Source organism: Macrotis lagotis, chromosome X, assembly GCF_037893015.1.
Source record: "Macrotis lagotis isolate mMagLag1 chromosome X, bilby.v1.9.chrom.fasta, whole genome shotgun sequence".
Classification (NCBI taxonomy): domain Eukaryota; kingdom Metazoa; phylum Chordata; class Mammalia; order Peramelemorphia; family Peramelidae; genus Macrotis; species Macrotis lagotis.
In genome coordinates, this window is record NC_133666.1 from 470,760,640 (window position 1) to 470,787,424 (window position 26,785).

The window sequence follows — 26,785 nt, forward strand, 5'->3', positions numbered from 1 at the left end:
AGGATAAGCACGGCAACTGGAGATGGCAAGCATTACTGCTACCCTCATTTTACATGTGCAGTGGACACTGAGAACATCCGCAGAGTGTTCAATGACTGTCGAGACATCATTCAGAGGATGCACCTTAAACAGTATGAACTCTTGTGATTAGGGTCACCATGGAGCCTGTGGTTTTCAATTATCTGCTCCTTTCTCTTTCGCTCTCTCTCATTTCTCTATCCTACCCAACACAGGATGGAAGAATATACTCTAGACACTTGTTAGCCTCTGGATCTGTTTACTTTGGTTATTTAGCCCTCCCCACCCACTCTCTGGTGTTCATTTAGAGTGAGTTTTTCTTTTATTCTTCCTGCTTCTTTGGCACTAGGTTCAGGCTTCCCTTCAGTATGCCACTCCTTTGTCATTCCATTAAGCCTTTGGCTACCTCCGTTTTCCCTAGGATTTTTTTTAAATTTTCAAACAAAACCTACTAAATTTTTCCAGTAGGTTATGTCAACATAAACTGGTGACTCTTATCAGGTGGCACTACAGTCAAACCTCTGCATGTTAGGGGTCTTTTAAAAAAAATAACACTGAAGAGTACTTGATAGGTGAGAATAATGCACTTTGTATCAGGTTATTAAATACTGTTGAGAAAGCATACACACAATGTAGCAGCACTATGATATTTATTATTCTATCACAGTTTTTAGCATTGAGTTGCAGGTTAACTAATAAAGTGGCCTCCTCTTTGAAGCCGTTTGCTGGCACAGGTCATAGAGTAGAGAGGCATGGGGAAGAAAAGCAATTCTTCTGGGGTTTCATAGCAGAGTGTCCCTACACACCTCAGACCTTTGAATTAAAAGCTATTTCTAGCCTACTGCATCAAGGCAGAAAATCTACTCCTCCCTACCCTAAATTGTTCTTTCTTTTGTCCACAAATGATCCATTTAGCTTAGGTCATTCTTGGACACCAGTCCTCCCTCTCTCTATATATATATATTTTTTTTTGTTTTACTGCTGGTTTATTATATTGTACAGACTGTAAAATGTAATATTATTTTGTACAACTTTATTGAAGAAAATACTTGTAGAAGATCTTTGTGCCTTGATTATGGCTGTACCTGTAAACTGAGCTAAGATGTAAGTATGTTTTTGATTGCGCTGTACAGCTTGATGTCAGCCTTACCTGCAGCTATGACTGGAGGTAGGAACTTTATCTGTAGAATTTAGGGGTTTTCTGGTTTATATTAAAAAAAAGTGGAAAACACTTTAGTAAAAAAAAGTATATAAATTATGCAAATTAACCACTTATACCTTTATGAATAAGGTCTTACCCAGTGAGAAGCTGTTGCAGCAACCTGCCTTTCCTTTTGGGAGACTCAGGCTTTGAAATATCAAGTTCATTTGGGTCCAAATTGCAACCAGGTGTTGTGTCTCTCAATGGGAGAAACCAAGAAATTTTTTTTTCCTCTCTAGACTGTGTTTCATAATTCTTTGGTTATTAATACTTTCACAATCACACAGGCAGATTGTGAACATGTAGAACACCCTGTTAAAAATCTTAAATCTTTGTAACAGCAGATTTTATTGTGCAAGTAAATACAAGAACAGAATATTTAAAAAGGTGTAAACCCACATCTGACCTAAGAAAATTGCAAGATGACATTTTTATTTCTCTTTTAATAAAGAGACATTAGAAAATTGTTTTATTTTAAATATTGTAGGATCAAAATGTGTGAATATTTCTCAAACTTGAATAATTTATGCAAATGACATTCTCAAAAACAAGTTATGGTACAGTACATTATATAAAAAGCAAGAATTGTTGTAGCAATAAGGCATGTCCTTTTTAGTAACTATAACACTGCTTTATATTTTATACACGGGTGTTTTGTCTGTGTGAGTATATACTTTTCCTGTGTCTGAAATAACCTGTACAAATGTCAAAAATTACAGTTGCAATAACAGAAACCTAGAAAAGTGTTAGCTTACATTACTTCATCAATTTTCTTTACCAATACTTGGACTGTCTCCATCCTTTGTTTAGATTTTAAGACTCACCCCACAAATCAGGTTTTTATACTATATTTTTTAAAATCAATGCTCTCCTTTGCCCTAAAATTAAATGTCAGTAAATGCTCTTATTTCTTCATTTCAAATTAATTTTATGACATAACAGCTTCTCTTGCATCTGCATGAGTTTTCTCCCATCGGCATTATATTAACCCTACTGTTTTCATAAGATCATTTGGTCAGACTGATATATGAAAAAGCAAAACCTGTGTCCAAATCCCCTCGCACTTCCAAGAAAGGGAGAGGACCTGCAGCTATATTCTAGATGTCTTTCAAGAAACCAAAAATATGGAAAAACTGGAGAGGGGAGTAATTTCCCATATAAGATGAACATCTATACTGTGATGTATATACAATATTTGCCTCTCTTACAGATTCCTTGAATTAAGTGCAAGGTTGCCTGTTTATAATGATGATAAAAGAAAATCCAGGCTACTTTAAAAAATTATTTCTGGCTCAAAATGAGAATCACATCAATTTAACTTTTTATAGGTCACTTTTTCCAGTTTTCAGAAGTGTCTTTTTTGACCACTAGAAGGGATTAAAGATTATCTGGTAGAGAACTAATTATGCCTATTTAAATAATAATAATAATAACAATTATAATAATCCTTTTCAGCAGAGAAAAGTAGAATTCTACCAAACAATATTTTCCTGCTATCATAGTATCTAAAGGAGATTATGCTTCCCCTTCTAGATGTACAGCTTTATAAAATTTAGGAATCTGAAGGAAATGTCATATTAGAACAGAAGTTCACTCACTGATATGTACATACACTACTGCCAGTGTGTTTTCTGGGTTGCAAATTCCAGCCATGGAAGGTAGAGGAGTTTGTAGTGCATGCAAGTTATGAGGCTAATAGGTCTTACATGTTGTACAGATACAATCTGAGTATACATATATTTGATAAAAATTATATAGCAAGAAAACAATTCAATTTGTTGTAGGATACTTGTTACTTTTTTTACAGCATGAAAACATTTCAATCAACTATTTATCCTGTAGTAATTTATATCAATTGTTTAGAATTTCTATGATGTGCATAAAAATGGATGGCCTGAATTTGGACTCATCCAATTAGGTCATTCTCTGACATGAATACAGCCTGAAGTTCAGTTGTTTTCCGCTTTGGTTTGTTACTAAATGCAGAAATGTCCTGCTCTTCACATTGCCTTATGCTTTCTGATTCCGTATCAACCGAATGAAATGAGATGAAAAGAAATGGTGGTGTAACAAAGGCAGACAGTGAGTAAATATTAACAAAGCCACCAAAATACCTGCTGTGCAATAGATAGTCAGTACTGTATGCTCAAGTGGAAGGAAACATTTGGAGAGGGAATAATCCACTGATGTTATGCTGCCCTAAAAAATAATAAAAAAAAAAAGAAACAGAGACATGCTGTTGTTAGAACACAAATATAGTAGTCTTAATACAACTGTTCTAATTTAGGAAAAAAACAATAGAATTAGCAAACTACTTGGGTTATTTCTTGACTGCTCCTATCCTGGGCAAAGAATAGATTTCATCATCACAGGAGTGCACCAAAGGCATTTTCCTAACAAGAGACATAGTTTGCCAGAGGTGATGTGTACAATCTTTTGTCTTGTACAAGATATCTTGACACTAACCAGTACCAGTAAGGGAAATTAAGGACAGAGGAGTACCCAAGTGAATGCTGAGGTGAGAAATTAACTTTGTTATTAAGACAACTTCTTCAAATGCTAGGTTTTAATAAAAAAAAAATTAAAGAGGGCACACCAGGAATTCAGAGGTACATCATAAAACTTGGACTAGAGAGCTGAGACCAAAGAGCATCACTGAGAAGAGCGAGTAAGAAGGTTTTGTTTTTTCATGCCACAAGACACTAAAATAAATCTGTTTACTTAGAAATACATGTTCTGGGGTAATCAAAGAAATTTTCCTTGTAGGCACTTTTGCTAAACAACAAACACCTTTTTTTAAGTTTGTGTATTTTGAACTTGGAAACAAGACATTCCCCATCTTACTATTAAGTGCAAATATTATAAAAGATGTATATTGTGCATTGGAACTGGCTGCTGGAACACAACCATGATGTGAGAAGCTCAATTCAGATGACCATTAATGTTAAAGTCCCAAGCAGTGGCAGAACTTGTCAACAAGGAAACATGACAGCCCTTCACATTCTCAGCAGTAGCAAATGCACCAATTTGGAAAGCAAGTGGATGAGATGGTCACGAGTAAGTGATGAAGAAATTATCCTTTTTTTCCAGTGGATGAAATAAACCAGGCAAAATAGTCTTTCTGCTGTTCTCAATGCATCTAAAAAAATTACACTGCACCCTCTTCAAAAGATAATCATGCCACTTTGCTAAAGACTACATCTACTCACTCCCCACATTAAAAACAAATTCAACTTAACTGAAGTTACCCTCTGAATGATGTCAACTGGTTTGGCTCCCAGAGATAAACTTATAAAGTGGGTGCAGTGTACTAAACTAAGTGTGCTGGGGGAATTCATGGTTTTTGTATATTTTTTACAGGTAGCAACAGTTAAATAGTTGATTACCCATGTTGATTTAAATATTTATGAAAGCTATCAGACAAAAAATAAACTTTAACTTTACCATAATGAAACTAGGGTTGTTTCTGTTTCTCCAACTGAAAGATGGAACACTGATTTCAGGAATTTTTCCATTGTGTAGCACTTCACAGGCACTGTGAGTATGACCACTCAGAATCAATCGAGGTTGAATCCACCAGAGAAGCTATATTAAAGGAAAAAAGCAAAGTATTATTTAGTGTTCAGATTTTTGATAAAGAAACTTCAGGGTGGGAGAGCTTCCATTTTAATCCATTAGCACTATAAAATTTACTATTAAATGTCACAAAATGACATAGGAAAAGATTTCATGCTGTATCATATTCTTTAATATCTTTTAGAGAAAAATCTAATCCTCTGGCCCTATTCATGTATTTCTAGATACAAAAACACATTCATTCTTGGAAAATTTTTTGCAGATCTGCCAAAAGGAGCTTAAGTTCTGCAAAGTCTTTATGAGAAAAAGATTGAGAAATAGGTATATTTAATATTAAAACTATATCAAATTAATCAGTTCTATTATGGAAAAGATGGGTTACTGTGATTAGCTAAAACTTTGACAACTGCCAGAAGCCTTTCAGTCTACAAAAAAAGTTGTCCTGCCACTAAAATCTACTTAATACTAAGAAGATACAATGTTTGTTAAAAAAGAAACATAATAAAATTTATGTAACACTGAATACCATTTTAGTAAGTTAACAAACCTTTTGGGAAGCCTCTTTGGACAGTACATCATATCTCTCTTCAAATAAGATGTTCTTTTTCTCTGGAGGAGCAGAATCTTCCCCAGTACAGTTAGCATCACTTCTCCGGTACAGAGGATAATGCTGTCCAAAAATTAAAGAGCTGTCTCTTTATATATGACCTCAAGGAACCTTTGCACACTTGATACATACAAAGAAATACCAGACTGTCCCATTCTTCTTACCTGGAGAAGGATAGGAGCTGATGCTGAAAGCTGTTGAATACCACTACACTTTGGACTAGAATGGTACTTCTCCTAAAGGTTAAAAAAAAAGAATCATGCTAGTGACTAGGCAATATTGTGGTTAAGAACAATTCCATTAGTATGGAGTATAGTTTAGTATGGAGAAAAAAGCCACATCAATTAGGAGGCATACACAGGATTACTATGATGTTATCATTGACCCTTACCTGTCTGGAGCAATTCAGCAAGTAAGATAGTTCAATGAGTTGGGCTTCCATTGAAGAGCAAATAGTGCAACCATCTCCCTCCATTGCAACACTGTTCACCATCACAAAACTAAAAGGGTTAAGAAGGAAACAATATTTTCATTTTCCTAAAAATTCTTAGTACTTTATAAAATATACTTTATTTTTCCCTGGTTACATGTAAAAACAAGTTTTAACATTCATTTTTAAAACTTTGAGTGCCTAATTATCTTCCTTCTTAGTACTTTTTTGATAAACCCCACCAGCACAGAATTTTCACAATGAAACAGCAAACACAGGACCCAAAAAAGTTTATTTAATAAAAGTGAAGAATGTTTTATTAGGGCAGAAAAGAATATTGCTTTATGCTAGCAAAAGAACACATAGCACAGGGCAAAACAGTTTCTTTTCTTTCTTGTTAGTATCATATGTACTTTGTTGTATAGTACAAGCTGAGAGACAGAGCTAGAAGGGAGCTGAGAAATCATCTAATTCAAACTCATTCTACAACTGAAGAAACTAAGGCCCAGGAAGGTAATGTAATTTGCAAAATATCACAAAGGTAGACAGAATCCAGGTCCTCTGACTCTTGATAATAATCTACACTTTCTACAATATATAGCCTTTTGGAAACAATTTGGGGTTTTTTTGAACCTTTTAAAACTTTATTTTCTTTTTTTAACCCTTTCTTTCCTTTCATTGCCAGTCTGAAAAAAAGAATCCCTTTAAGAAAGCATTAGAAATTCCAAAGAGAGGAAAAATGGAAGATAAAACTCCAGCTATACAATTCCCTGTAAATATAAATAAAATATAATAAAAATTAATAAAAATGAAATGACACAAAATTCAGTTCATATTTTAGTAGCTACCCAACAAAGCAATTATCACATTCAGAAAAATATTCCCTTTGAGCTCACACTGCCCTGAATCTATTAATCAGCAAGCATTTATTACAGACTTGCTGTGTGATGGACACTTTGCTGCATTTTAAGTATTCAAATATAAAGGATCCAGTCCCTGACTTCAAGGAGCTTAAGTCTTATTGGTAATACAGCAGGTTCATCCACAGCCACACATAAATCACCACTTAGACTATCATTATGAATAAAAATCCCTATTGCAAAAGATTTCTAAGCTCCACCAAGTGACTTAATGATTCCAGTCAGTAATACAATGAAAATCCTAATATTTAATAATTCCTAGAAATTTTTATAATGCAATTTGACCTTTATATTCCTAAATGTTCTCTCCTCAGGATAAATTAAGGTTTATTCTTGAAAGCTACACTCTATGAAGATTACATGACAAAGTAAAATATATGTTGTAATATTCAGAATACAGAGTTCTGGTTTTGGCCTAAACAATAAAGATGTGACTTTGGGTCAGCTACCATGACATAGAGATTGTCAATACCAAAGTAGAATTAATCTCTTTCATGTTTCTTGATCATTAGAATTCAGACATCAAGGAATTTAACTGTCTTAAGATATTGTAAAGTGCAGTCAGTTCTCATCTGTGAATATAAGCATAGAAGACTAGTGAAACAATGGATAATATTAAAATGAATAAGACATTTATAATTTTGTAAAAGATTTACCTTCCTAATTAAGTTTTTTTTTTCCTTATGCCAATATTAAAATTAGCTTGAGTTCCCTGATCTTACTCTTAACTGGACAGTGGAAGGAGACTTAGATGCACAGAAGACAATAAAGGGGAGGAAAGGCTAAAATTAAAACTACTCTGCAGGTTTGAAGTCATGAAAAATCTGGTTCAAATCTCATCTCAGATATTCACTAGTTGTATGACATTGGGAAGGCCCTTAACCGTTTGCCTTTTTTGCTTATTTGTAAAATGAGTTGGAGAAGGAAGGGCAAACAACTCCAGTTATCTATGTCAAGAAAATCCCAAAATGGTTAATGAAGATTTCATAAAACTGAAAAACATCTAAACAAGAAAGTAAAAGATCCACGGGTTAGTAATAAAAAGCTAGCTTAAGGGGCGGCTAGGTGGCGTAGTGGATAAAGCACCAGCCTTGGAGTCAGGAGTACCTGGGTTCAAATCCAGTCTCAGACACTTAATAATTACCTAGCTGTGTGGCCTTGGGTAAGCCACTTAACCCCCATTGCCTTGCAAAAACCTAAAAAAATAAATAAAAAGCTAGCTTATACGATGACAGTATTTGAGAACTCATGACTATTTACACTAAATTATTTAAGGGGAAAAAATAACTCAAATTATACTTAATAGCTGATGGGTTATAAACTATTTCAACTAAGAAAAAGGGCCTGGGAGTCACTGTTGACTATTCCTTAGTTTTAGATCTCAGTGTACTACTGCACTAAAAATATAATAAAATAGAAACCTAATGAATTTTGGGGCATAATGAAGGGATGTATTAAAAAAGGAAACTTTATTACAGTTGTGGAAAACATCTACACTTAGAATACTACATGCATTGCTATTCAGTGAATCTAAAAAATGTATAATGGAGCTCAGAAAGGTCCAGAAAAGAAAAATAAAACTGTCAAGAAGAGAAAGCATTATATGTGGATATAAAATATCATTGTTGTTATTATTAATGGTAACAGCATATAGATAGTCCTTCAAGGTTTACAAAGCACTTTATATTATCTCAATCTTCACGAAAACCCTGTAAGGTAAGAGTTATTAGCCCCATTTTATGGATGAGAACCTGAGACTTACAAGGGTCAAATAATTTGCCCAGGATCATACAACCAGTTACAGATCTGAGAAGGGGTTTGAATTCAGATCTTCCTGAATCTGAGCTTCTAATCATAAAAGAGTTGGTCACCAAGTCTTAGGATACTAGACCTAGTGAAATATCTCGTGAAATAAGGTGATAAATTAAAAACAAATGGAAGAAATGTTATTTTGCATAGTGGAGAGTTACTCATGCCCTTCTCCACCCCAATTGGAAACAAATCTAACCTGAATTACCCATGGATATGACCCAGTATCAATCAATATTAACTAAGACCTTACCTGGCCATACTGTGCTAAACAATAAGTTTGCCAAGTCTTACAAGGAAAACTGAGTTTATAGAAAATAAAGAACTTGATAAACATTTGTAGCATAATACTTACTTAATCCCTTTAGTAGAAAAAAGTTCCCCAAAGTCAAAAGCCTTCTTGAATCGTTGTAGTTTGTAAGTATTCATCCTGTATTCAATTGTTTAAAAAAATGTACATTTTATCAGCTAGCCATAGAATAGGAAAATATTGTAAAAGCTCAATGCTATTGAAAACTCTGATAGATTGGGATTTTAGAGATAGAAAGAACCTTAGAGGTTCTCATCCCAACCTTCCCCCCCCACCCCACCATATCTTAGAAGAAATCCCTAATACAACATCTCTAATAAGAGGATATCCAACCCAACCATTCCATTTCTGAATAATTATACTTATTTGGAAAAAAATTTACATGGAGCAGAAAGAATATGTCTGCAATAATATTCCTAGTTCTTCCTTTTGTAATCAAGCAAAAAAAAAGTCTGATCTATGGTCTATAGGAAAATTTGTCAAATACTTGAGGAACTGTATTTAGTTCTCCCTAAGTCCTCTCTTCTCCAGAGTGAACATTATAATTTCCTTCATTCTTTCTGTGGTGTGGTCTTCAGGTCTTTAAGACTATCAAGATAACCTCTCAACACAATACTACAGATATGGTCTGACCATACAGTGAGAATCATAGTACCACAAGGCCTCTATCTGGTATATTTCTAAGTCTTTACATCTAAACTATTTCATTTCATTCCCAGGGAAAATTAAATTGCTATTAAACATACATTTAAAATAATATTAACCAGAAATACATAATCTCCTTATTTCATCCTTTAAAAAAATGTGTTTAGCACAAATGAGGTTTTCTGCACAATAGTTACTTACACACTGTCCTCCCAAATTTCCTGCCCATTATTGTGGTACACATATGAATACTTACTCATAATGAAAGCCAATGTCATGGTTGCCAACAACCACTATGAGTTGTGTGTGAGGTGGATGTCGAAAGATTCTCTGGAACCTTTCCACATCAGCAGTCCAGGCCTGAGAGGAAAAGTAAAAGGCTCATTAATTTACATTTTGGCTAAGAAATATGATGCTTATGTAATGAGAGGAAAAACCTGTCCCAAAACAGTCTAGTTTAAAACTCAGAGTTCTGGAACTTGTTTTTCTTTTTTTTTTGTAATGCACTTCTTTCCAAAATTTTTGATTAACAGCTTATTCTACCACAGATTCTTAATGAAAAGGTATCCCTATGTATCATTTTTTAAAAATGTTAACTTCTCTCCCTGGCAAAAATAAAAAAGGGTTGATTCTGAAAAGTATCTCATAAAACATTAAGGTTGTAATGCCTTATTAAGAACAAGCTTTTAGAAGGTGCTCAGTAGTTTCTTCCTCCATGACTGGACCAGAATAAAGAGAATATATTTTTCCATGAAGCATCAGAATTCCTTTTGGATATAGTTGTAGAAAGGAGAACCAAAAGAGGTCAGAAGTGAAAAGTAGGTTGAAGATTGAGAGATAAATGAAAATAATTTCAAGACCATTCTAAAACTAAGACGGGATACTGAATCATGCAGGAGTTTTGAGAAATATATAAAGAAGTTCCTTATTTTTTCCTGAGTCTAAGAAAAAAATGAATTTAGACAAATTTCTTAACATAGACAAAGAAAATTTTTCAAGCTGACTGGCAACCTCATTTTTAAGGTGATCCAAAATAGGAAAACTTGGATGATTTTCAAATTACATGATTCTTAACTGGTTATTTAAAAAAAAATTTTGTCAAAGTATGTTTTGTAAGAATTCTTTGAAACTAGGAAAGCAGCAACTTTACATGCATTGTATGTATCCTTTACCTCCTTTCACAACTGATCGTTCTAAAATGCAGTTAAATGGTTAGGGAGAATTAGCCATCTGAATTTTTAAGTTCCCCCAACATGTTACAATCAAGAGACTAGTCAGTTCCTTGCTGCTGGGCCAAAAATACCAGAGCAACTGTAAAGTTTACTTAGTGAAGGGTGAAGTGAGGTGAAAATGGGACAATTATGCACAATGCTCCTCTTTAAGGGAGTGATAGAAATCATTTAACATTTATTACAAAAAGTCATTAACAAGATATTCTCATATTCAAAGTGAAGATAGTCCTGCTGCATATTTTTCTTAGAAGAAAGATTCTGTGGAATGGTTAAAAATCTTCACTTTATTTTCCTTCTAATATGGACAAATAAAAGAGTAGCAGGAGATAAGACTAGAGAAGTTACTTTTTTATGTGTAGTGTATGTGATTAATTGAATAGGTAAAAGAGTATGAAATATCCTTTCACCATATATACTAACAGTCTCACAGAGAGGTAGTAAATTTATATTGAGGAACTCTGTCTTCTGAGGTTTATAAGTGGATATTACATAGAAACTATGTAAGATTCAGTTAACTCAGCTTATCAATAGGATTACTAGCAGCTAAACCAGTAGGACCAGGACAGAACTAACCAATCCTATCCAAGTCTTAAGAATTATCAAGATATCCTTTCCTGTTGTATGTTATTTAATACCAAAAAGTAGAGCCGTATGTCTTACCTGAGGAGAACTCCACTTGCCTTCATCAAAGATGTCCCCCAGAATAAAGACAATCTCTGGCTGTAGTAACCATAGGGCTGTTTGAAAGGCCCTTTCCATTTGCCATTCCCTTTGAGAGGGGAAAAAATCATCAGCCCATTTTCTAGATTGGATTTACAACTAAATCCTGAGTCACAGACCTATGGAAGGGCAGGGGAAGTAAATAGAACAATCTTAATTATACCTCTGCCCTTCCCCCATCAATTCCTTCCAACTTCAGAAGGATGAAAAGGTTGTGAATTAGATGCTTCTTATCAGAAACAGTATGAGGATAATACCCACCTTAAGAAGTACTTAACTGGGGCAGCTAAATTGAATAGTGGATAGAGCACCAGCCCTGGAGTCAGGAGGACCTGAGGTCAAATCCAGACTCAGACTTGATATGTACTAGCTGGGTGACCTTAATCCTATTGCCCCACCAAAAAAAAAAAAAGTACTTAACTGTCATAACCTCTTTCTGCTAAATCCTGACCTCTAAGTGGTGTTCACATACCACACTGTCCACTGAAGCAAAACTTGTTGAATAGTACCCTAGTCATCTGGTAGAAGTTATTTCAAGCTTCAGAGAATGCCTATTTTAGATCATTATTACCTAGACTATGTCAAAGTCAGATCTCTCTCTGAAAAGGCCTTCTCCCTTTGATCCAACTGGACAAAAATAGTGAAATGGTAGAAGAAAGAGATTATCAAGAAACCAAATCCTGCATATGTAAAATACATTAACAAAAAAGCACTCTGTGTAAAGCTTCACTGTCTCTCAAAGAAGTTGGCCAATATGATTTTTCAACTTCTCTGAAGCTCCCCTGTAATCTCCCTATGCTTCCTTAATTAGAAGGAAGGATCCTATTTGCCTAACCTGCTTTGCAACAGTAAGGTGCAAATTCAGGTCCCATGGTATGTCAGCAAAATACTTTATTTTGGAAAGGGCTCTTTGACCCTTCAAATACCAGCATAAGCAGCTGACTGCTCTTCAGAGGTATCACTCACAGCCAACTATGCCTTATTATGTTAATCATGGTGCCTCTCAAAGCTCGTCGTTTTTTAGTATTTCTTGTCTTCAGATCTTCCATACCAGAAGAAAAATAAATTAGAAAAAGCAGCAACAGCAAAAGGAAGACTTCCAAGAAATATCTGGAGGAATATGTAATTAGTAAAGCAGAAAGTGAAATAACAATGTCCAAGGGAAACATAGTATCACTCATTTTCTACCCTAGAATTCCACTTAGGACACTATTCGGTTCCATCATCTTTTCTAGTTCCCATCTTCCTTTCTTCCTTCTCTGTTCCAGAGATATGCTCTCCATCCAATGAGAAGTATCAATCATATAGTAAATCCATTGGGGGCGGGGGGGGATAATAAAGAAAGGTGCAGGATAAAAATTATCTTGGATAAAAAAATACACCACATGCTTTAGGCCTAGCAGCTCTGGTTCTGACCAAAAGCATAGACCATTGAAAGGGAGAAAGCCATATCTGCTGGCATCATAGTTGAGACCTCCTCCTAATCTTTATCCCCTCATATCACTATCACACCACCCCAGAGAAAATATTAACAAACAGGTCTGAGAAGCTTCCTCCAATCCTGTCCCTAAGGTGAATTGGAACATTTCCAGCAGCAGCTCTCTTCAGATACATCTTTTACTCAATTGAGAGCAAAATGCAAGCACACTCACAATACAAGGAAACAGATCATGACATAGGATCCTCAGAAATGGCTCTGCTTATTTCCCTGCCAATCAGCTTACCCAGAAACTCAAACCCATGAGATAATTAATGTGTTTGTGAGAAGACAAGGATGTATCTTTAATCCCTAATATCTAGCTTTTGGAAGCAAGCCCAAAGATTTCCCTAAAGCCAGAGATGTCTGACCAGATTATTGGATGGGATGATGACACTTAGCAGTGCTACATCCTTAAAACTACAGAATTTCAATAGAGTTTCAAAATTTTTTTCCTACCGTCTTAATTTGTCCAGCCAATGTCCATTTATTTCCCCAAGCAAGTGGGTATCAGCTAAAAATATAACCCTCAGCACTGGTTCAGAAGTCTGTTGTTTGCTTCCAGAAGCTATAGGTTTAACTTCTGGCCAGTGACACTGAAAGATCACTAAATAATAAATTACATATTCACAAAGCACAATCAGAGCAAAGACTAGAAATCCAAATTTCAAAAAGAACCAGTTCTTCCTCTTCAATCGAAGAAAAATCAAAATTCTAGATAGTAATCTATGTTTAGTCATTTCTTCTGTCCAAAGGAATACGTCTCAGTGACCAAGGACTAAATCCATTGAGAATTTTCCTCGGGAAAATGTGGGTATCCTTGCCAAGATATAGTATCCAGATCCAAACAAAACACCTAAAATAATCAGAAGAAAGGAAATTTAAACCTAGTAATACATGTTTCTTTTTCCTTAAGTGCAGTGATTTTTTTTAAAGAACAGAAAAATAAAATATCAACAATCAATCATTATGCTGTTGTTTACTTTACTATGGAGCCAGATTACTAGCAAAGAAAACTAATTTTTCTGCTTCCATCTATGCAATTTTTTGCTCTTGTATTCAAGTTCTCCAGAGATGGCTCTCTTAAAAGGACTACAAACTGTTCCTACATAAATTTGAAAATGTGATCCTTAACTATAAATGTCATACCAAACTAATCTGATAGAAAATTGAAAAAAAAAATACTTGTCAGCAATGAAAAATTCTTAGAACCACATAAAGTAGACAGGACACCATAATCCTTAGTTTCAGAGTATCCAATACAGGCTTTAATTTTTACCACTTCCCTTAAATATATAGAGAACTGCCACTGGTTAAGTGGTAAAATTTACAAAGAAAAGTTTTTTTTCACATGGATGATTGGCATAAATGATCCTCCGAAAAACCCTGTTGTTACATGAAATAGTTTTCTGGGATTAACATGACTCTAAAAAAAAACCAATTTAACTTTTCTCAACCTCAGTTTCCACATCTTTAAAATAGAAATAATTCCATTTTATTTAAACAGCTTCTGAGAACCAATGTAACACATTTCTCTGAAAGACTGAAAATCTGCATTTGATTGCATTTATCCAATTCTTTGCCACCTTCCCCCTACTAATCTATAATCATCATTACATGTGCAAAACACATTCATGCTCTATCACCTTAGCAACTTCTATATTTTCTTCATTGTTGTGGTCCATAGGATGCTTGGCATTCCCTCTGGAAAAAAAGAGGAAAAAGTAGAAATCAGTTCTTCTTAAAGAACTTTAGATAAGAATGGGAAAGGGGAACATCTGAAACAGAGAAAGCCTTGACAGCATGGTATATTCAACCCTGTAAGATGCCTTGCATCATTAGTTTGGTTTGACAATCTACTAAGAAACACTGTCACTCCTACATCATGACTAGTGATTTGTTCAATGAACAAATTTTAAATTTGCTTTCTTTCCTGAACGAAATGCTAACCAAACAATGAGGAGAAAATTTCCATTTCATTTTGGGCTACAGAGTCTACAAGAATCTAACAAAACCAATTCATTATGAAATAAAAGAGAGTCATGCCATGACTCTTGTCTTTTTGATTAGTTTCTTATCTAATCTTAAGCAACATCACACAAAACCTAAAGCATTAAGTTTTCTTTGGATTTTTACATTATTCCAAATTTTCTTCATATATGTTTCATGCAAAAGTATTTCATAAATATAGCCATATATTTACATAGTTTGTGTCATTGTCATCTTAATATCTATTTTGGTAGTCCATCAGGAACAAAAAGCAGAGATAATAAATCTGGGTTTATTGACACATTCAACTAAATAATAGCAAAGAGGAACCCTATAAGTTCTTGAAATTGGGTAAAGAGTCCTGATGGTATAAAAAAATAACAACTGCTAAGCTGTAGAGACCCAGGAATTTGTTGCTATTCTCCATGTGTCACTCTCTAAGTCTTCTCATACATAAACTACTCAGAATTCTAAAATCCCAGTTTGAAGGGACTTGGAAAGTTATTAGGTCCATTTCACACATAAACAGAAATGCAGAAATTCCCTTTATAACTTTTCAAGAAATGATCATTCAGGATCTACTTGAAGATCATCAGTGATAGGGAAATCAATTACTTCTCAGAAGCAGTGAATTCTATTTTTTTCTGGTTTTGTATATTTTTTTTGCAAGGCAATGGGGTGAAGTGACTTACCCAAGGTCACACAGGTAGGTAATTATCTAGTATCTGAGGTCAGATTTGAACTCAGGTCCTCCTGACTCCAGGGCCAATGTTCTATCCACTGCACTACCCCAATTCTACTCTTAGACATCTCTAATTGATATTTTCCTTAATATTTAACCTAAATCTATATCTAAAATTCCCATTCATTGTTCCCAGTTTTACTTTCTAGGTCAGGTAGAACAAGAGTCATCTCTCTTCCACAAGAAAAGCTTTAAAATGAGCTATCATGTCACCCTCAGTCTCTTCTCAAGGCTAAATATTTCCTGTTCTTTCAAGAACTCATCCCAGGATCTGCTAGGTGGTGCAGTGGATAGAGCAGTGGCCCTGGAGTCAGGAATACCTGAGTTCAAATCTGGCCTCAGACACTTATTAATTTCCTAACTGTATGGTCTTGGGCAAGCCACTAAACCCCATTGCCTTGAAAAAACCTTAAAAAAAAAAAAAAGGAACTCATCCCAGTCCCTTCCCCAACTTGGTTACCTTTCTCTGAATGAATATCAACTTATCTAGGTCCTTCCTAAAATACAAGCTCCCAAAACTTGTTCTACCACCTTCCTCACTCCAGTCACCATGCCTCCCTTGATCTAGCCTAATGTTGCATTAACCTCATTAAATTTGATTCTTACATCATCTTTACTTTTTTCAAGCAGGCTAAACCGCACATTCTTCAAATTAAAAAGCCAAGGATTGATGGAATACAACTACTTAGCTTAAATGAAGCTATTACTCTTTACCACCATTAACTTTACAAGTTAAAAAGAAGGAAAAATAATGTCCCTATGCCATGTGAAGTAAGTTTCAGTCTTACTTTATGGCATAACAATGTGACACTGGACCTGGAGTCAATAAGACCTGGATTTGAAATCTTGCTTCAAAACCTTATTAGCTATGTGACCCTGGATACTTCACTTCTCTCAACCTCAATTTCTTCATCTGTAAAACAGAGCAATAATAATACTTAGAATAGCTACATCACTGAATTGCTATAAGGAGAAAATGAATGTTTAGTGCATCACAAACCTAAACATACTTCATGTCTCGTTCTAATAGCTACATTTGAGACCAAATATGACAATCTGCCCATTTCATACCCCATCCCCAAATAAATAAAAACAAATGCTTTATCTTACCAAGAGAGTACATTTATCTATCATCCTAGCTCATTAGACTGGAAAATTAGTAGGTAGTTAGAATATGTGCTTATTTGTATATTTTACATATGTATGATACAATCATATACACACCCTGCCCCCCAGCAAATGAATGATAAATATTAAAATCACTCTTGGTTTTCCAAATTTTCCTTCATTTCTTTTCTGATTTTCTGAGCAAAAATCAATAAAACACAAAAGTTGCACGTGAAATGTAACATATTTATGAAAATTTGAAATAAGTCATAAAATTGAAAGGTTTTGACAAACATTCTTTTTTAAAATATTTTTAAACCTACTAAACTCACTAATTTAGTATGAGGTTAACATTCATAAATGAAAATAGAATATCACCAATAGATCAACAATATTTCAGAATTAAAAAATAAAAAAATTATCAGTTTAGATTCTATACTCCTACCTCTTTGCCAACTCCCACCAAAAAAACCCAAACAAACTAGGGCAATCACAGTAAAATTTTGGCTCTTTGTCCTTTAATCTACCTGTTTTCTTATGTCTTTTTAATCTATTATGACGGAATAGAGGATAAACCAGCACTTATTTATACACCAAACTAAACTGGTATACTTTTCTTTTAATAACAACTAACTAGCAACTAACATTTGAATTTTAAACTTAACACAATAAAACTAGCCCTGGCATGAGGAGACCATGTTATCTAGAGCAAGACAATCTTAATATTGCAACACAAAACTATCTGACCTAGATTTAGTCTGTTGTCTATAAATCACAAGTTAGAGAACTTTATCCCAACAGAGATTTTGGATGGGTTTTTTTTTAAAATATACGGTATTCCAACAAACCTTTGCCTTGATTTCAGCCAGTCTTTCGTAAAACTACTTGTTCTCTCCCAATATACAAATGAGTAAATGAAAGAGTCAAGAGGATCTAAAGAACGATTTTAGCACAGAGTGTCTATACTTTTAAGAAGATGCAGTCAAGTTTAGGGGGAAAAGACAAAAATTATGGAGATGATTTAAAAAGCAAAATCCTTTCATAAAATGGCTTAAAATGGGCGGCTAGGTGGTGCAGTGGAATCAGGAGTACCTGAGTTCAATTCCGGCCTCGGATGCTTAATGATTACCTGTGTGACCTTGGGCATGCCACTTAACCCCGTTGCCTTGCAAAAACTGAAAAAAAAAAATAAATTTTTAAAAACCCCATAATCTTAAGAGAGGAGAACTGGGAAGAAACAGCGACATTTGAAAGATTCCTTAATAAGATAAAAGGAAGTTAAACGCAATATAAAGTAAGAAGGAAAAAAAGCAAAGTCAAGACAAAGACTAGGAGAAACGCACTGCAAGCCGCAGGTGAAAGAGCGGCGCTCGGGGGGCGCGGGCCGCCGTCTCCGCGCCGCGGCCGCTCGCGCTGGGTCCCGCGTCGGCCCAGGAAGAGCCGGGAATTTCCGGGAAGCCGCGGAGCGGAGCAACCACCGAGTAATCAAACCCGGGGCCGCTTCTCAAGCGGAGCCGGTCCCCTCGGACTTCCATACAACTCTTCGCCTCATTGGCCGGTTGAGGGCGAGGTCGATGCCGATTGGCCGCTGTGCGTTCTGCGGGAGGGGGCGCGAGGGCTTGCGGGATTCCGATTGGCGAGTGCCGCCAGAGTGGACGAAGCCCGCACGGGTGCCCTTCGGACTGCGCGCCGCAGCTCCCCGGCTCGCGAGGGCTTGTGGGCTCCGCAGCCCACAGGTGCGAGCTGTGGATGGAGAGCACGCAGGGGCGCGTCGAAGACCGAGGTCGCTGCCCAGCCTGGCAGGGGTCTGCTGAGTCGTAGTTGGCAGATATTCCCTTTAACAAGTCGGGTTTAGGGGCGGCTTGGTGGCGCCGCGGATAGAGCACCGACCCTGGAAGGCCGGAGGACCCGAGTTCAAGTGCGCCCTCAGACGCTTCATCATTACCTACCTGTCGCTTCACCCCACGTGCCTTGCAAAAACCTAAAAGAAAATTTAGTTTTAACAATGCGGGATTGTGTGGGGAAATCGCACAGAAGGGAACACAGAGAATTTCACCCACCTTTCAAACAAGCTTTTCAAGGTCAAGTTCCCAAAGTACCCAAATTGATTCTGCGATCTCAACCATGGGGATGTTCCCGTCTGTGATGCAGGATGGGAGAGATGAGTCCATGGCAGAAAAGGGAACCGAAGAGATTTCTGTTCTATACCAAAATGAAATTTGGAGTCAAGGAAAGAGGATTCAAAAAAAACAGGATTCTGTCATCTGTTACCCCGCTAGTCATCTAATCTCATGGGTCTCAGTTTCCTCATCTGTAAAAAAAACTAGATTGGGCAAGATAACCTCTAAATCCACCTCAAAATCTGTGGTGGAAGATTACAAACCTCCCATAAATTCAAAGCAGAGTTTTCAACCAACTTCCTCATTTTTTCTTCCTATCAAAAGGGGCAAACAGGAACCACCAACTCAGAGAACAAAAGGATTTTCCAAGGAAATTATATTCCTAGCACATGTCATGTCTGTCTTCTTTGATGGTATCCTTTATTCCATTTTCCAAAATGACCATAAAAATATAAGAATAAATTATGCACAAACAACCAAAAGTTTTATCTTTTAAAATTCATTATTTGCATAAAAGAATGTTGAGAAAGAATCCGTGTAATTGCTAGTACAATCAAAAAAGTCAACGTTAAGAAGTTAACCAATGTTAAGACAGTATCCAGCACATAGTGTGATTTTTATTCTGGGAAAAAAATATGACAAATAGGCAAAGTTAAATTTGCTTTACATGCTTTGTTAAATTTTAAATGCCAAACTTGTCAAGAAATGAAAGAAATGGCCAAGATGGCGACAAGAAGGGATGGAGTCTTAAGGGCTCTCTGATAAAACTCATCAGCTAAGGACTCTAACTAAACTTTCCAGAGACAGAACCCACAAAGGGACCCAGTGAGGCAGCTCTCCTACTCAAGGTAATCTGGAAAAGATCAGAAAGGCTCTGCTCCCCTGGGGTCGGAGGGGCAGCCTGCCAGAGGGGTGGCCTGCCAGAGCCAAAGAACTTCAGCCTCCCGGAGACACCCCCATGGTGCTGGGAGCCACAGCTCACAGCAGCAGGGGAGTCTCCAGAGCTGCACCCCGAGGAGCACCGGGCACAAAGTGAGGGAACAGCAGGGGGACCTCTGCCAGAGCCAGTACATGGAGCCCAGCCCCCCAGAGCACACAGGGAGCAGCTTGGTCTTTCTGCAGCCCAGAGCCAGAAACAGAAGCAGGCAGAGCCGGTAAGCAGGAGCCCCCAGGGCATGAGCCCATTGAGCTGAGGTAGGGGAGTGAAGAGAGACTGTAGAGCTCTGTCCTCTGCCCCTGGAACAGGACTCTGGGGCTCTGACCACATTCAGATCCTGATCACAGTCTAGGCCCCCCCATAGAACAGCAGGGCCCCCCCACCTCAGCCCCGTGGCAGAGGGGGGCGTTTATGGTCATCCACAGACAAGGAGGGAGGACTTGTGGGAGTGTCCGAAAAGCTCAGGAAGCACCCGAAACCAGGCCCAGGCTGGGAAAATGAGCAAGCAGAGAAACAAAAGGAAGACTATTGAGAAATATTTTGCAAATGAGCCCAAGAAGGATCAAAATACTCAGTCTGAAGATGAGGAAGCACAAGTTCCTGCATCTAAAGACTCCAAGAAAAACAGAAATTGGGCTCAGGCTATGACAGAACTCAAAAAAGACTGAAAATCAAATGAGGGAGTTGGAAGAAAAACTGGGAAAAGAAAGGAGAGAGATGCAGGAAAAACATGAAAATGAAGTCAGCAGCTTAGTCAAGGAAATCCAAAAAAATGCTGAAGAAAATAGCATGCTAAAAACCAGCTTAGGTCAAATGGATAAAACAGTTCAAAAGTTATTGAGGAGAAGAATGCTTTAAAAAGCAAAATTGGCCAGATGGAAAAAGAGATAAGAAAACTCTCTGAGGAGAACAAATCCTTCAAAGAATAGAATTCAGGGAGATTGATGAATTTACCAGAAATCAGGAATCAATACTTCAAAACCAAAAAAATGAAAAATTAGAAGAAAATGTGAAATATCTCATTGAAAAAACAATTGACATGGAAAACAGACTTAGGAAAGATAATTTAAAAATCATTGGAATACCTGAAAGTCATGATCAGGAAAAGAGCCTTGACATCATTTTCAAAGAATTACTACAGGAAAATTGCCCTGATATTCTAGAAGCAGAGGACAAAATAGAAATGGAGAGAATCCACCTATCCCCCCAAGAAAGAGCCAAAAAACCAACCCCTAGGAATATTATAGCCAAGTTCCAGAACTCCCAAGTCAAAGAGAAAATATTACAAGCAGCCAGAAGGACACAGTTCAAATATCATGGAGCTGCAGTCAGGATCACACAGGACTTAGCAGCAACTACATTGGAAGTTCATAGGGCTTGGAATACAATATACCAGAAGGCAAAAGAGCTTAGAATGCAGCCAAGAATGAACTACCCAGCAAGGCTGAATGTCCTCTTCCAGGGAAAAAGATGGACTTTCAATGAACCAGGGGAATTTCAAATGTTCCTTTTGGAATGGCCAGAGCTGAACAGAAGGTTTGATCTTCAGATACAGGACTCAGGTGAAGCATGGAGATTGGAGGAGAGGGGGGAAATATGAGGGGCTTAATGAGGATGAACTGCATGTATTCCTGCTTAGAAAAATGACACTGATAATATTCATATGAACCTTCTCAGTTAATAGAGCAGGTAGAGAGAGCTTTTATAGTTGAAGCACAGGAGAAAGCTGAATTCGAAGATAAAATATGGTGTAAAAATGGAGTCAATAGAAAAAGGAAATGGAATGGGAGAAAGAAAAAGGAGAGGGGGAATAGTCCAAGATATTTCATATAATAAGATTTTTTTTTTATTACAATGAGCTATTGCAATGATATGGAAGGGAGGAGGCAAGGAGGAATGAGGGAACCTTTGTTCTCATCAGAGATGGCTAGGAGAGGAAACAGCATATATACTCAATGGGGTATAGACATCTGGAGTAAGAAGGAGGGGGGAGCAGGGGGAAGGGGTGGGGATGTGAATAAAGGAGGAGAGGATGGACCATGGGGGGAGAGTGGCCAGATATAACACATTTTCTTTCTTACTTCTTGCAAGGGGCTGGGATTGGAAGGCCTGCCCAGGACCATAGGGCCAGGTGGATTCTGGGCCTAAGGGGTGGTATGGGGGCTCAGGGCCTCTTGGCCCCAGGACTAGGGATCTGTCTGCTGAGCCACTCAGCTACCCTACAGCAGAGTCATAGTGAAAGGAGAGAGAAAATAGAGTACATGGTAGTGGAGAAATAAGAAAGGAGGGAGTTGCAATCAGCAATGGAAACATTGGAAAAATATGGAAGTAACTTTTGTGATGGACTTATCATAAAGAATGTGATCTACCCGTGACAGTTGATGGTGTTGGAACAAAGACTGACACACATTTTTTGTTATTATTATTTGGGGGAGGGTGCAGGGCAAGTAGGGCTGGGTGGCCTGCCTGGGGCCACATAGCAGGGTGATCTTTGGGTGTCTGGGGCCGGATTTGGACCCAGGTGCTCCTGGCTCAAGGGCCAATGCTCTGTCTGCTACCCAGCCACCCCTACTATCATTACTATTTTATTTTATTTTGGGTCTTTTTTTTTCTTCTTTTTGGTTTTTGCAGGGCAGTGGGGATCGGGTGGCTTGCATGTCACACGGCTGGGTGATGGTTGGGTTTACGATGCTGGATATGGGCTCGGGTGCTCGTGGCTCCAGGGCTGGTGCTTCGTCCATTGTGCCACCTGGCCATACCTACAATTATTACTATTATTTTTTTTATTTTAATTTTTTTTCTCTCCCCTTTACTTTTTTCTCCCAAGCAAGTCTATCTATATTCATGGGGGAGGAGGGGTATTTTGTTTACTTGTAAACAAGAATATTTTATTAATGTAAAAAAACATTTGTACAAAATGAGAATAAAAAAATAAATTTAAAAAATGAAAGAAATGCACTTCAATCAAACTGAATGCACAGAACAAAGTAGAAGGAAATTTGGAAGGGAACACTAACAAGCTGGGCTTGTTAGAACTATGATATTAAAATTTAAGTCTTTTCATGATTTAGTTGGTAATAGCAAATTCCTAGCAAATAATTCCCTTTACCAGTACACATCAGCACCTATCTTGGATTTTAAGCCTGGGACATTAAGAGGTTCCATTACTTGCCATGGGTAGTTCATTTTACATTCAAATACTTTTTAAAAGTTTCATATACACTCATCTTCTGTTCTCTGAACATAGAACCCTTCATGTTTGCCTATTTTTAAAGTTCATAGTAAATAAATGTCACTGTAAATATTGCTAAATGCAAAAGACTTAAAATATAAAGCATTAAAATGACATGTGTATCTTGAATAGGTTTCATACTTGATTAAGTTTGAATATTTTTAGTATTCTTATCTACAATAATCTCATCAAATAGAAACAAAAATGGAAATCAAAATGTCAAGTAAAATTTTAAAAAGTACTGCTTACAATAAAAGAAAAATATATAAATTAAATAAGAGCAATAGCAACTTATTTTTTCTAGGTTGTATTCTTTTTTTCATCTGTGTACTAAAAAAAAGGTTATGGTTGTTACTTTTTATATACTAATAATGAGAAGCAAAGTTTGAATGCCAGTTTTCAAAACTCAGAATCTAGATCTTCACCCACTATGGTACAGTTTTGTAAAATATTGTGTGACCTTGGGCAAGTCATTTAACCTTGATTGCTCCACATCCAGGGTCATTTCCAGTAGTCCTGAGTCATATCTGGCTACCAGATGGCTCTAGAGGAGAAAGTGAGGCTGGTGATTTAGCCCAGCATCCCTTCACTCAAATCTAATTAATGGGCCTGTCATGCCCTCACCTCCCTGATGTTATGGTCTTCTTTGAAAATGAAGAACTAGGGGTGGCTAGGTGGCGTAGTGGATAAAGCACTGGCCTTGGAGTCAGGAATACCTGGGTTCAAATCCAGTCTCAGACACTTAATAATTACCTAGCTGTGTGGCCTTGGGCAAGCCACTTAACCCCATTTGCCTTGCAAAAAAAAAAAAGAAAGAAAATGAAGGACATTGTTATTTTGAACATAGTCAATATGTATTTTAGTCTTTTAATGTTTATTTAATCTTTTCTTTATTCTATTTTTTCTGTAACACATTTCCAACATCTTTATATTAGTCATATTTTATATTACAACTCTCAATATATGCATATATATAAATATTTCATATGTATATATGTACATATCAATAGAGGAAAGGAATGAATAAACAGAAACATGGGGGGTGGGAATAGAATTTCATCAGCATGGGAAAGACATTACAAGTACAGAAACTTTTCCCATCATTAAAGATAACACAGAAAAGTTAAATAACTATTCCATGATTACAAAGTTATTGTCATTTTTTTTCAGTTGTGTTCAATTCTTTGTAATCCCATTTGGAGTTTTCTTGGCAAAGATACTAGAGTAAATTGCCATTTCCTTCTCCAGTTTATTTTACAGATGAGGAAACTGAGTCAAACATGGTTTACTTACTTAAGGAGGGTCACATAACTAATAAATGTCTGAGTTCAAATTTGACCTCAGGAAGATGAGTTTCCCTGATTATAAGCCCAGTTAGCCACCAAACTTTCCCCATGCTGACAAAATTACTATCACATTAGTATCAAAGGTAGAACTAGAGTCCAGGCCTTTCTGACTTCAAGGCCTATCCTCTCTCCATTGTATCATTCTGTTTCCATTGAACTGCCAAAGTATATTCAGCTATTAATCAACCACTGGACACAGAACACAGTTTGTATCCAATTTTTCCCTATTACAACTAAATCTATTCTAAATACTTTTGTACAGATAGGGTTAATGGAGAGGAAAGAATACTAAACTCACCTAACCACTTCCTAGAACTGTTCATTAGGGTATCATTTTACCATTCTAAGTCTCATTTTTCCTCAAAATATTGTACCAGTTTTACAGTTGAACCAACAATGCAACAAAGTGTCTTAAAGAGTAGTGGATGTTCAATTTTATCTTCTAAAAGTTTTCAACCAGTCTGAAGAATATAAGGTAATACTTCAAAGTTTTTATTTGAATTTCTCTGATTAGAGTTTGAATAAATTTTTGAATGACTATTGTTTGTCAAATTGGATATTTTTAAATGTTCATGTCCTTTAAAAATATTCATATCCTTTGAACACTTAATAATTGTTTGAATACATATTTGTCTTTAAAATCTGATATCACATAGTTTAGATACTGTTTGTTGGGCATGGATATTCCCTCAAAATGCCGAAACACCTGGGTATAGAGTCTGCCCTAAGTCTAGCACCAAAAGAGTGACATCATCTCACCTCCACCCCTGGAGTTTGAGATAGGACCACTAGGATATCTAAGGAGGACTGCACTAGTAAAGATCAGAGATGGAACAAGTTGAAACTTCCATGTTTTAGTGGGGGATTAGCACAGTGAGTTGCCATTACACTGCCAGCCTGGGAAAGGAGGAGAGATTCAGTCTCTGGAAAAAAAAATTCCAAAGTGAACTGATTGTACTGTGACATTTTTAAAAAGACTCAAAGTAATTTGATCATTTTTTAAATAATGTCAGCATTTTGATAAAAGACTGGTCATTTGACATTTCTTTCTTAGGTAGGTAGGCTCATGGCTTATATACCCATTGGAAGAGGGATGCTCCCAAGGATGACATTCAAACACAGATTGACTAACAATGAGATAATGGATAGTACAATGGTGGGGGGGGGGGGGTTGGATTGAATTTGGATTATGTCACTTCTGCATTAACCCCAAACTTGGATAATCTATTTAAAGATTTATTCCTACCCAAACCTGAAAAGGGTGAAATAGTTGCCCCTCCTGGGTGGAGTCTGGATAGAAGAGGTTAGCTCAATCCTTAGAAAACTAAGGTCTTGAAATGAGAATTTAAAAAAAAGAGAAAATCTGAATCTCCCTATATCATTAGTTATTAATGATCACTTCTCAATATCTTCCTCTACAAAAATCCCACCCCTCCACTTTGAAATTTCCTAATTTATTTTTCCAGCCTATGGGTCACACAAATTTGAAATCATTCTTGATTCTTCCTTACCCCTTTGACCTATACTCAATCAACTAAAATTCTTGTTGATTCTATTTCCATATGAGTTCTTATATTCCCCCTTCCCTCTCTCAACTCATACTCAGGCCTTCATCATGTTTTAACTAGACTGCTGTAATAATGTATTTCAGGTTCTTCCCTCTACAATCTATTCTCAATACACCTGCCAAATGATCTTCCTTTGGCTTAGATCTACTTATTTACCTATTTAGAGATCTCCAATGATTTCCCACTGCCTCTTGGATCAAAGACATAACACAGTCTAGCTCTTAAAGCTCTAAATTATCTTCCCATTTTTATTTCATAATACTAACCTTCAAAAACTCTATGGTACAGCCTTCTACTACAATTTTTCTTGGGTGTGCCCCATGCTTGAACTTCATTCCCTTTTTTGTTACTGTCTTAGACTTCAGTTTCATGAAGTTGAGGGGGGGGGTTGCTATCATATAAGACATTTTCATATTAGTCATTTTGTTCAAAAACACTTGAATTTTCTAGGGGCAGCTAGGTGATGCAGTAGAGCACCAGCCCTGGAGTCAGGAGTACCTGAATTCAAATGCGGCCTCAGACACTTAATAATTACCTAGCTGTGTGGCTTTGGGCAAGCCACTTAACCCTGTTTGCCTTGCAAAAACCTCAAAAAAAAAAAAAAAGACTTGAATTTAAAAAAAAAGGATGAAACAGAAAATAATATGTTTTGGTCTGTATTCAGACAATATCAGCTTTTTCTCTGGAGGTAGATAGGATGCTTTATAATGAGTCCTTTGGTATTGTCTTGGATAATTGTATTGCTGAGATTCACAAGTCATTCACAATTCTTTATCATACAATATTACTGTTACTGTAT

General features: G+C 36.6%; 3 protein-coding genes across 6 annotated transcripts in view; 1 reads left to right on the forward strand and 2 right to left on the reverse strand.

Moving 5' to 3' along the window:
• GNAL (G protein subunit alpha L) overlaps positions 1–1,698 on the forward strand; it is a 509,094-nt gene extending 507,396 nt beyond the window's left edge. For all 4 annotated transcript variants that reach the window (XM_074207178.1, XM_074207179.1, XM_074207177.1 and 1 more), the window contains one exon: positions 1–1,698. In XM_074207178.1, the coding sequence (XP_074063279.1) occupies positions 1–147 (147 nt within the window). In that variant the 3' untranslated portion in view covers positions 148–1,698.
• On the reverse strand, positions 570–17,114 carry MPPE1 (metallophosphoesterase 1). Its single transcript, XM_074207176.1, has 10 exons — positions 14,592–17,114; positions 13,405–13,801; positions 11,409–11,517; positions 9,773–9,876; positions 8,917–8,991; positions 5,794–5,902; positions 5,567–5,638; positions 5,343–5,465; positions 4,664–4,804; positions 570–3,418 (listed from the first exon to the last, which is right to left on the reverse strand). Exons 2-10 carry the CDS (start codon positions 13,683–13,685, stop codon positions 3,230–3,232), a joined length of 1,203 nt encoding a protein of 400 aa, XP_074063277.1. The 5' UTR covers positions 13,686–13,801; positions 14,592–17,114; the 3' UTR covers positions 570–3,229.
• Positions 14,589–26,785, reverse strand: part of LOC141499262 (uncharacterized) — a 22,480-nt gene continuing 10,283 nt past the window's right edge. The window contains exons 2-4 of the mRNA XM_074202080.1: positions 18,127–18,764; positions 17,229–17,958; positions 14,589–14,649 (exon numbers count right to left, since the gene is read on the reverse strand). Of these exons, the coding sequence (XP_074058181.1) occupies positions 17,902–17,958; positions 18,127–18,764 (695 nt within the window). The 3' untranslated portion in view covers positions 14,589–14,649; positions 17,229–17,901. The remainder of the gene's footprint in view (positions 14,650–17,228; positions 17,959–18,126; positions 18,765–26,785) is intronic.